Source organism: Perissodus microlepis, chromosome 7, assembly GCF_051167445.1.
Source record: "Perissodus microlepis isolate ML-2025 ecotype Zambia chromosome 7, ASM5116744v1, whole genome shotgun sequence".
NCBI classification, from domain to species: domain Eukaryota; kingdom Metazoa; phylum Chordata; class Actinopteri; order Cichliformes; family Cichlidae; genus Perissodus; species Perissodus microlepis.
In genome coordinates, this window is record NC_140467.1 from 55,455,227 (window position 1) to 55,467,517 (window position 12,291).

Below are 12,291 nucleotides of genomic sequence, written 5' to 3' on the forward strand. Positions count from 1 at the left end.
AGCAGCTTTATTATTTGTACATTAAAAACCATAATGGACTTTAAAAAAATAATATGTATAATGACAGTATGTCAAAACTGGAGATTTAACATTCCAGAGTTGAATTAAAACCTGCTTTCTCTATTGCATTTATCCCAGAAAGTCAGTGCTGAACTTGAATGAGCTGGGTCAGGTGAATGGTTTAGCTGGCGGAGCAGCTGGAGGTGAAGATGAGGAGCTTCCAGCCCCACATGAGTTGGGAGAGGAGCTGAAATTCACTGGGAGGTATATAACTGAAAAGGATTATACCACTCCAGTTACAGTATGTTTAATTCTGCATTTCTAAATGAGCACTCTACTCTGTTTAAACAGGATTGGTGGTGGATTATGGCTGGATATCAAAAGGAAGATCCCATGGTATTGCAGTGATATTTATGATGGTTTCCATATCCAGTCCATCTCTGCTGTGCTATTCATCTACCTAGGCTGCATCACCAATGCTATCACCTTTGGAGGACTACTAGGGGATGCTACTGACAATTACCAGGTCAGAGAGCTGCAAAGTAATACATAGCACATAGCACAAAACTTGACATATTATTATCTGTTCCCTATTTTTCTCATAGGGAGTGATGGAGAGTTTTCTTGGCACTGCTTTAGCAGGAAGTGTCTTTTGCTTGTTTGGAGGACAGCCTCTCATCATTTTGAGTTCAACTGGGCCCATTCTCATCTTTGAAAAACTGCTTTATGAGTTCAGCAAGTAAGATGCACAAGAACACAGTTGAATTCTATATATAAAAAAAAGTCTAACATAAACATCTCTACCTTATATCATTGTCAATACAGAAACAATGATGTGGACTATATGGAGCTTCGTCTGTGGATTGGCCTTCACTCGTGTCTGCAGTGTTTTTTACTGGTTTTTTCAGATGCTAGCTACATCATCAAATATATGACCCGATTCACGGAGGAGGGTTTCTCCAGCCTCATTTCTTTTATATTCATTTCTGATGCAATCAAGAAGATGGTAGGTAATATTCTTTAATCTAATATGGTTAAGCATCCAATGTTTTTTGCTTTTATCCTTACATCTCCTTTTATCGTACACTCTGCAAACATTTCACACAACAGAGACACAACACTTATAATGCACCATAGTACAGAGCCCATAAAGTCCAGTAAGCTGACATTGAAAAAAAAAATCTGGCACACACTAGATAATTATCTTTTAGGAAAAACAAATTCTCACAAGATAAGTTTCTTACAGGAAAACAGATGATCTTGTGCATAAAAATTATTATTTTATGCATACAAGTTATAATCCAATCTTCTGTGTAGAAGAATATACATTTGTGCAAAAATATCTTGTGCAAGAAAAAAAATGACGATGGGAATTTAGGTGTTACACAAAGAGAAAAATGGTTTGTTCTTCGCAGGTTGGAGCCTTTAAATATTACCCAATCAACCGTGGCTTCAAACCTGATTACATTACAGCTTATAAGTGTGAATGCATCGCTCCAGACCAGGGTGAGTCTTCAAACTATTATTTTTTTTTTATTATTTTATGTTAATATTTTATTTAATTTTATTTTCTGTTATTGTTGGGGTGGGGTGGACATGGCAATGACCAGGTACAGATTACAGAAATGAGATGGAGCTTGTTAATACATGAGCATCAGAGGATTTGATTGGTGTGTCTTTGAACTCTGGAAATATAGAGGGTTACCTGTTTCTTCCTGCTTCCACTCCATTTGCAATGCTGAGCTCCTTTAATTGTATGATATAATATATCTAATTATATCATAAATCCCCAGGAGATTGATATTGGTCTTTCCATGTCAGTATGGAAAAGGGGTGAGCAATGAGATGATGTACAAAACATAGAAGATGATGTCTTCTATGCTTTGTATGGTGGCCCACAAATAAAATTTATTATTATTACTATGTGACACACACTTAATGGCCACAAGTATCAGGTCACATCCCTTAGTTTTTGAATCCAGTTGTTTTTGGTCCCATTGCCACAGGTGTATAAAATCAGGGACCTAGCCATGCAGTCTGCCTGGCTCTGGGTTGTTCTAATGAGTTCACTGAATTTGAGGATAGTACTATAACAGGATGCCACTGGCACAACAATTCAGTCTGTGAAATTTCATCCTTTCCAAGACTAAATTTCATAATCATTTATAGATGATCGTGGAATATCCAATATCATCTATAAATGATATGTATTGCAAAGTGGAAGCATTTAGAAACCACAGCAAATCTGACATAAAGTGACAAACCATGTACATTTACAGAGTGTGGTCACTAGGTGCAGTTCACATTAAATAATAGTTCCCAGCACTGACTGCAGCATCCTAAACTCCTTCCTTCTCCATCAGTTAACATCAGCACAGTGCACCAAGAGCTTTGTTGTATGGGTTTTCGAGCAGCCCCTGTAGGCAATGTGTAGATGGCTCAGTATTTTTGTCCATGTATTTATACAGTGTGTGTATGTAAGGTGTTTGGAATCAATTTTGGATACATTTAATTAAGTTACTTTTTAGCATCATTAATAGACTTAGGAAGTCCCTCTACCTGTTTAAATGCATTGCAAAGAAAATATTAGGATCCTGTGAAAAACTATTTGCTCCCTTCCTGATTTCATTTGTACTTTTTCCCCCTATTTGTCACTGTTGCATGTTTCAGATCATCAAACAAATTTTAACATTAGACAAAGATAACCTGAGTAAATGCAGTTCTTAAATGATTATTTCACGTGCTAAGGCAAAAACGATTAATCAATATCATCTGTGAAAAAGTAAATGCCCCCTCATAACTGGTTGTGCTACCTTTGGCAGCAAGAAGTGCCATCAAGCATTTGCGATAACTGCCAGAGAATCTTTCTTATGGCTCTGGATCTGAATCCAAAGCATCTAAATCAGATTTAAGTTCACATTGTATCAGGTAGGTTTGGATATTTTTTTTCCTTAAGGAATGAAATCATCATTTTAAAAACTGTATTTGTATTTATTTATTTTATCTTTGCCTAATATTAAAACATGTTTGGTTGTCTGTGTTCCTGATGGACATATTTGATTGCATAAGAAGCATGTGTTTAGTTTTTACTCTGTCATGATTTTGTGTACTTTTTTTTCTGCTTCATTTTTGAATGCTCACTAAAAAAGTGAGTACGCATCTAAATATCTCTTGTAAACATTCCAATATAATGAAAAAATAGTGATTGAACTGGGATATAGAAAGTTATATTGCATTATTAACACTATTACGTAAAGCTTTACATTTTATATTATCCATCATTCATTCTTTTTTTCTTTCTCTTCTTCAACTTATGCCTTTTCCTCTTCAGCACCTGCACTGGGCTTGAATGCTTCAGCTCCACTTGCAGATGATAATATGACTCTGCTGGTAAGTGACAGAAGACCGCAAAGAGTTACATTGGCGTCACTTTCATGAATTTTCATTATTCCCATTGGTGAAAATAATTAGTATCTCAGTTTATTTGGCTGTTTTGATCTGCACATGGTATGATATGAACAAATTTGAAGACTGAGTGAAGTAATTGAGGCCCCTATTTATCAAGCATTTTAGTGAAGGAAGTTAGCCTGGGACAATAATTCTTTAGCTGCGCCAACTTTAAACACTTTTTCAGCTTTCTTAAATTGTGTAATGAATCCTAATTTAATTTAATTTAATCATAATTCATTTTATTTTTATTTTTTTGTCATTTAATAAACAAAACTGAACCCCTTTGATTTAGAAAAAATGGCTGTCATCCATTTTTAACAAATTGCTTTGGCTTTTTTTCAGACAAAATGGTTTATATTTAATGCATTTAGAATTATGATGTTGTGTGCATAAACTCTATGTTGTTACTAAAATATCTCACATTGATTTGCAAAGTCAAGTTTTTGTGGCCTAGAATTAAATGTTGTTTGTGTTGCAATCTTTGCTCTTCACTGGAGTGAGGGGAGGCTCTGGACAGTGCATGCTCAATCAGTAGCAACCTGTCACTAACTGTCAAGGAAGGCCCACCCATTTCACAATCCTTCTGGACACTCCTAAGGATCATAATTTTAAAAATGAATATCACATTGTATTCAAAACAACTTGAAATCGAGTCCATTAACTCACTCTAAAGTGTTTACTGACATTAGAGAATTAAGGAAACCAAAATGTTTTTTTCATTGACTCATTCATTCACCTGGCTATTAGAAAGAACTGCTGAGGCTTAAGACACTTCCACTTTGGCTTTACTTTTTAGACTTTAGAAGCTACACCTAGTTCTAGATGTCTCTTTTTTTTCCAGCCACAAAATGCTATGCTGGTCAGTATAACTCTATTTTACCAGATCTAAAATTGTACCTCCTTTTATACTACATGCCATAGTCATAGAGGAATTTTTTGGCCGAGACTAAACAACTTTTCATCGTAAGTATATTACACAGAGAGATTGCGATGTAGACAGGAACAGCCACAGTTTTAATGACAAACTTAGATAGTGGACAACCTCCTGAATGACACTCATAGCATTCATTAATGTTAAAAGGCAAAAACACGAGCTTTTATATTTTGCTCTATATTCACAAGAGTAAAAAAATATGACCAGTAAAGTTCCCCTACAGATGGCAGATACTACTACTAAAGAGTTTTGGGGTTGTTACTGTAAGAGTGATACATACATATATACAGACTGATGAATTTTGATTGATCAGTCCATAATACCTTCTTCCAGTCTTCAGTAGTCCAATGGCAATGTTTCATGTCCCAGGAAAGCCTCTTTGTCTTATTCTGACTTTTTACCAATGGCTTTCTTGCTGCAGCTCATCCTGTCAAACCTGAGCTCGAAGTCTTCTCTTCACAGTTGAAACTGAGGCTTGCTTACTATGACCACTATTAAGCTGTGCTTCAAGCTGTTGTCCTGCGAGCTGCCTATCACGCAAGCTGTTAACTCTCAGAAACTTGTCCTCTGATTCAGTTTTGGCTCGCATCTCCAGCATGGTCAGTGGCATGGTCAGAGACAACATGAAATAGAGCTGGCTTGCAGATTTGCAATCCTCTGAGTGAAGAGATTGCTGCATTTCACAGGATCATATATGGCTGTTAGCACACGCCATGTAGCACACGCACTCTTCCCCTGGGCCCAGCTACTCATAAACTTGTGCAGAGAGCTGGACATACTGTATTGAACAATGATAGTGTGTGATTAGATCCTCAAAGCTTCACAGTTCTTGGATGAATGATGATGAAATTTTGCTCTGTTATTAACCTACATTAAATGAATAGCTTTACCTGACTTGTGTTTAAAGATGGTTATTTTAGAGTGTTTCAATACTCAGATTCAGTGTACTGATACTGACTATAGGTGACCTCGGCTGGCTGGAAGTCAAACATTGTTTTTAAAGCAGATTTTTCTGATGGCTACCCTGATTATTATACAGCTTTTAAAAAACTGTATAATACCATTAAGCATTATTTAAAAGTGTTAGTCTATTCCTCAGAAAGCAGCAGGAAAAGGATACAAATTCCATCATGATTTTTAATTTGCAACTCTAAATTTCATAAAGCTGGGATACAAATGCTTTCTCCTATGTGGCAACATTTTTTAAAAAAATAATGTAAAGGTCTAGAATGAAGTTCTGTGTGATTCCTATAATTGAGTCCAGTTTCTTGATAAATATGGGCCAAGACAGGGGTGTTAATCCAGGTATCAGAAAGCACTGTGGCTTTCAGTTATATGTGTTGTGTTTTTTTCTTTTGTTATTGCTTGTTTTTTTTTCTCTTTCTTGTGTCTGCTTTTTCTCCACTCCGCTACCTATCCATCAATTTTCCCTTCTCTGCTATGCTTCTTCCTTCCTCATCTCTTCGTTTCTTGAACCCCCCATCCTTCATCCTCTCGATTCTCTACTTTTGCTTCTCCTTCTGCCGTTGTCGTTTTTAGTTTAACTTAACAGATCTGGACTGGAGTCAGCTGAGTAAGAAAGAATGTGTCAAGTATGGTGGTATGCTGGTGGGGAACTCCTGTAAGTATGTTCCTGACCTGGCCCTCATGTCCTTCATCCTCTTCTTTGGCACCTACTCCATGACAGTTTCTCTTAAGAAGTTCAAGTTTAGCCGCTACTTCCCAACAAAGGTAAGCAAATCCTTATACTCAATAACTGCAGGAAGAAAACTCTCCCAGGCTGCCTTTAATTCCTGCATGTGAAATGCTGGTTTCCTTTAATTTGATGTTATGCCTATAATAACAGCATCAAAGTAGTGACATTTAAAGAACAACGCTGGTGATATTCCTTTTAAGGTCAAAAAGATCTACCAAGTAGGCTATTGTAAAACTCATTTTTACAATAATCAGTCACTTAGACTAAAAGGCTAGTTTTACAGCCTCTTTAAGTGAGATGAGCTGCTTGTTTAGCTATTTTAGCATCTGAATGGTTCAGTTTTCAGTTTTCATGCAAGCACTTAGGCTTCACAGAGGACTGAAAACATCCAAACTTGTATACTTCTGTAAGGTTGCATGATGAAAATGAAGAGCAACAACTAAATACCAATGAGACTTTGGAACAGATGAGCAATAATAAAGTATTGTTTGGCTACTATAAACAGAAGCACTTTCAATTTCTCACAAGATTTAGAGTGAGTGTTAAATTGTTCTCAATAAAATGAATCATGGGAAGTGCCTTATAGGCAAAGACAAATGCCATCATACTGCAAGAAGACATCCAAACGTCTGCCAAACGTCTGGAGACTTACGTAGTTCATCTAAATATACTCATTAGAAATGTAGAATATTGCCAGTGTTTTACTTTAAAACTTCACCTACACAGTATGTGCTCGTTATCCAGACAACCAAACTTACACTTCCATATGTTTACCAGAATGTTCTCTCCATGTTGTCTCCCCCCCACCCACTGCTTTCCACGTATGTGCTCCAGCTTCGCACACTGATCAGTGATTTTGCCATCATCATTTCTATCCTGGTCTTCTGTGGGTTGGATTGTCTGTTGGCGCTGGACACACCCAAACTGCACGTACCCACTGAACTCAAGGTCCACCCTTTCCTAAATACCTCTCTCATCTTGTCAGACCTTGTTCTTAGGACACTGCTGGCCACTCAATTCTTTCCTCAGCAATGTAGTTGTTTACACATCTAAACAGGATTTGGAGTGTGTGGTTTGATCAATTTTACACTTTAACTGAGTAAATAATCTCTTTTCTCTTTTCACTGTCTTGCTTTCCTCATGTATCTACCACTTTCTTATACTTAAACGTATGTTTCCCGTCATCACTTTTACTGTGCACATTTGTCTTTGCCCTCCTTTTGTCCTGTGTAATTGTATATGGGCTGACCTATAGCTGAGGAAGCTAATCAGTGACTTTGCCATCTTCATGTCAATCATGTCCTTTGTGGGTCTCGATATGCTGATGGGGTTAGACACACCCAAACTTATCGTGCCAACAGAGTTCAAGGTATTTGATTTTTCACAAAATTATTTTTAAAAAAAAAAATATATCCTGTCACTTCAAAGAATAATTATACTTCTAACAAGAGCACTCAATGAGCCCAACTCCCCCCAAGCAGCAAGAGCTATACTAAAACTGATGTCAGCATTGGTAATGTGGAAATCCCCAATTATGACATTGCTTTCGTAGATCATTTGTGCTGATGTCAGAACAATATGGAAATCTTTTGCAGTATATTCATCTCTTTGTGTCATTATGAAGTCATAATGTTGTATTGGAAAAGAAAAAAAGTTTACCTATATGTTTGGACCAGAATTGGCTAAAATCTTTGGCTTCTATAAGCTGTAAAAAATTGAGATTTTAATATATACTGAAAGCAGTCTAAAGTACATTGTTGTATAAAGCGCTTTGAATGCTCAGGTAGAGTAAAAAAGTACAAGATAAGAACCAGTCTATTTACCATTTACCATGCAGTGTGTGATTTTTGCAAAACTTCATGGCATTATTCTGATGTCATAGGTCATCGCATAGAAAAAATAGAAATACATCTCTCTCCATGTCGTTTCATATAAAAAATTACTCAATATGTTTCCTTGAATTTTTTTTTTCCCAATATCAACTTCGACCTTGAACCTTAACTGTGAAGATCAAATAGTACTCTGCATCAAATGGTACTCATGTCCACCGAGGCCTAGTATATTAATGTGAATTTTAAAAACCATAAAATAGTGGTTTATATAACATTTTTACTGATTTTCACATGTGCTGTGTCCTTGACCCAATTTTCACCTAAGTTAAATCAGCTCAAACTGTTACTGGTTTTGACCATTACACAAAGTCTGAAAATGATATCTTGAATACTGTCGCTAAGACATATACATGTGTTTAATTTTGGGTTTTTTCCCTCCTTAATTCTGGGTGCATGCTAGCAATGGTTAGAAAATAACTTTTAATGTAGTTGCTGTTATATTGTTGTTATCATATTGGAAGTTTTTATACTTCTAACATGATATGAATTATGCTTCCAATATCGCTACCTATGTATAGCTCTTTAGAGGGAACTATTTCAGGTTTACATTCACTGGACACTTTATTAGATATGCCTTGCAATGTAAACCCCATTTTAGCTTTAGTCTTAATGCTTTGTAGGATAGATTCAACAAGTTGGTGGAAAATATGTTTATGTAGGTTCTCATTCATCCAACTCATGGTAGGCTAAGAAAATTGGACTTTAAGCTTTTGGAATATGTTTCAACTCTCAGGCTTCTTCAGTTTTAAAACGGATAGGTGAAGAGTTCCAGGTATTTAAGCCCTACTGGAGGTTGTCCCTTAGAAGGTAGTCATTGGCCCACTATTAATGATGTGCAGGCACACTTTCTGCTTTTAAGTTTAGGCTTAAAACTTTTCTTTTTGACAAAGCTTATTATTAGCAGTGGATCAGGTGACCCCGAATCCTTCTTTTGTTATGCTGCAATTAGGTTAAGCTGCTGGGGGCTTCACATAATGCGCTGAACGTTTCTCCTTCTCTCACCTCTTTTCACTCACTGTTATACACCACTCTGCATTTACTCATGAGTTATTAATCTCTGGCTCTCATCCACAGTGCGTCTTTTGCCCTGTCTTCTTCCCATCAACCAGTCGTGGCAGATGGCTGTCCCTCCTTGAGCCTTGTTCTGCCGGAGGTTTCTTCCTGTTAAAAGGGAGTTTCCCCCCCCCCACTCTTGCCAAGTTGTTGCTCAAACGAGATCATTTAATTGTGGGATTTTGTCTGTATTGTTGTAGAGTCCTTGCAATATAAAGCGTCTTGAGGTGATTATATAAATAAAATTGAATTGAAGATGTCTGACATTTTGTGTCGTAAGCCAATAAGTCTGATGAATGATGGTCCTTCGAAGTGGATATAGATTGCTTCTTTTATTCCTGTTTCAAACCATCCATTTTTTTAGTCCAAAATGTGGACATTAACCATGTAGACCATCCTACATACCACCACCTTTACCCCAGGGGATGCTATACCCTGTATATATACCCTCAAAAGATCCACAAAGGAGTCCCAGTTAGACCTATTATTATCAGTATGAAATCGGCCACCTACAGAATTTACAAGCACCTAAGCGGCACTAGCACCTAGCTACTGGATGACATCAGGTAGAGCGGGTAACCTACTAATCGGAAGGCTGGTAGTTTGATCCCTGGCTCCTCCAGTCTGCATGTCAAGTATGCAAGTTATGCATCTATCGGAGTGTGAATGTGTGTGAATGTAGTTAGAAAGCACTCTGTTTAGAGAAAGTGCTTGTGAGAATGGGTGTGATTGGGTGAATGTGGCATATTGTATAGAACCCTTTGAGTACTCCAGGAGAGTAGAAAAGTGCTACAGTGGCTTGCAAAAGTATTTGGCCCCCTTGAACTTTTCCACATTTTGTCACATTACAGCCACAAACATGAATCAATTTTATTGGAATTCCATGTGAAAGACCAATACAAAGTGCTGTACATGTGAGAAGTGGAACGAAAATCATACATGATTCCAAACATTTATTACAAATAAATAACTGAAAAGTGGGGTGTGCGTAATTATTCAGCCCCCTGAGTCAATACTTTGTAGAACCACCTTTTGCTGCAATTACAGCTGCCAGTCTTTTAGGGTATGTCTCTACCAGCTTTGCACATCTAGAGACTGAAATGCTTGCCCATTCTTCTTTGCAAAACAGTTCCAGCTCGGTCAGATTAGATGGACAGCGTTTGTGAACAGCAGTTTTCAGATCTTGCCACAGATTCTCGATTGGATTTAGATCTGGACTTTGACTGGGCCATTCTAACACATGGATATGTTTTGTTTTAAACCATAATATTCCCTTTCCCAGGAGGAAAGATCAATAATGGGTCAACAGCCACCTTTAAAGGGAACAACCCCTAAAAGGGTTTAAATACCTGGGACTTTACATATTTTGGTTTTAGAACTAAAGAAGGCATTTGGATGAAAACTGAAACATCTTAAGAAAATTAAAAATGGCCAGTAGCCTTCTTTTTAGACAAGGTGTTAGAAGCATTCAGAGATTTTAATCCATATTAACATGATGGCATCACACAGTTGTTGAAGATTTATAGACTACACATTGGAATATCCCATCCAGTGTTGCCAACTTGGCGACTTTGTCGCTATATTTAGCGAGTTTTCAGACCCCTTAGCGACTTTTTTTCTAAAGAAAGTCGCTAAAAAAAGACGTGAAAGCGCGTATCGCTTTTACTCTCAACAAGCAGCGGGTGCTGAAACGCAGTCAGTTCTTCTTTTACTCTATTACTGTTATGCTGTTTTCTGGATCACAAGGTTTAAAACTACTTATAAACACACACACAAAGTAACTCCACCAGAGTGCCTATTTCGGCTCACTTTTGCCGGTCCAAGCCCGGGTAAAGGAGCAGGGTTGGAATTGTGACATTAAAAAAAACAATAATTGCTAAAAGAAATTTAATTTGTAGTTCTAAATAAACTCTAAATGCATTTAGGACGTTTTTTACTCACTTTGTGTCTCTTCCACGATGATATTTCTCTCTCCAACAACATAGGTTACAATTAGATTAGCATGATCAATTATGCAAATTAGGCGATGACGTCATTTAGCGACTTCTAGCGACTTTTAGCGACTTTTAGGACAACCAATAGCGATTTTCCTTACTGAGGAGTTGGCAACACTGATCCCATCCCATTTCAGCACATCTGAAAGGTGCTCTATCCGGTCGTTAAGTGATGACGTGACGAATCCTACTTCCGGGCCTAAAGTAGTCTGCGTTTAATATGGCTTTTGTGTTGTTAACATGTTTAATATTATGTATTTTCTTCTATTTAATCTCAAAAAGCTCCTAAAACAGTCAGTGATCACTGTTGACCTCCCTCGGCTTTTATTACCGCTAATCATTTATTTAAGCTCAGTTTTTAAAACCTTAGGATGTAACTACAGCCCAGCCCATGCAGCAGAATATGAATGACTAACCTCGTATTGTGGATGGATTATCTCAGTTGTTCTCCTGGCTGAAGTTTGGTCCTTTTACAGCATCCTGCCATGCGATTACATTTGTTCCTGACCACCGAGAACACTCACGTTAACTTTTATCGAGTGGAAAAAAAGTTAGCTTGTTTATATTATGCTAACATAGCTGTGTCGCTAGCAGTCACGTAGCACATCATTATATACCAGCTAGCCAAACTTCAGTAACCCTACAAACGTCACTGCTGTTTAGTTTTCTGTCTTCATTTATGTTGGAAGTGATAACAGAGCTGTACGTTTTAATTTGTTTCCAAAACCCCGCAGTCAGGACATGCTATATTGTATTTAGATAGAAGCTAGCGAGCTAACTTCTAACTCCGTTAAATGTCATAAATTCCGTTTTCATGGATGCCTGGATGTTAAACTCAATTGTTACACCTGGTAGAGCAGAACGCTGATCATTTTATTAAAGATGAAAGACTTTAGACAGTTTTTCAACTCTCAGTAATGCCAAAGTGATCATTTGATATATGGACCTGCAGCGGAGTTTAGGCCCAGACACGGCTAGTGACGTCAGACTTAACGACCGGATTGGATTGACATGCGATGCTGGAGGCCATTTGAGTCCAGTGAACACACTGTCACAAAGAAACTAGTTTGACGTGAGCTGGGTTTTATGACATGGAGAGTTATCATGCTGGTAGCAGGTGCTACCAGCTCATGCTACTAGGATACAGTACACTGTGGTCCTAAAGGGATGGACAAGGTCAGCAATAATACTCAGGTAGGCTGTCAGGTAGTGCCCAAAATGTGCCAGGAAGTGATCACCAGCAGCAACCTGAACCACTGATGCAAGGCAAGA

At 37.6% G+C, this 12,291-nt stretch overlaps 1 protein-coding gene across 1 annotated transcript in view; it reads left to right on the plus strand.

Moving 5' to 3' along the window:
* The window catches only part of slc4a5b (solute carrier family 4 member 5b), a 56,498-nt gene that overhangs the window by 26,193 nt on the left and 18,014 nt on the right, over nt 1–12,291 (plus strand). The window contains exons 12-19 of the mRNA XM_084936103.1: nt 139–264; nt 352–526; nt 606–739; nt 826–1,006; nt 1,416–1,506; nt 3,332–3,390; nt 5,924–6,115; nt 7,336–7,449. Of these exons, the coding sequence (XP_084792229.1) occupies nt 139–264; nt 352–526; nt 606–739; nt 826–1,006; nt 1,416–1,506; nt 3,332–3,390; nt 5,924–6,115; nt 7,336–7,449 (1,072 nt within the window). The remainder of the gene's footprint in view (nt 1–138; nt 265–351; nt 527–605; nt 740–825; nt 1,007–1,415; nt 1,507–3,331; nt 3,391–5,923; nt 6,116–7,335; nt 7,450–12,291) is intronic.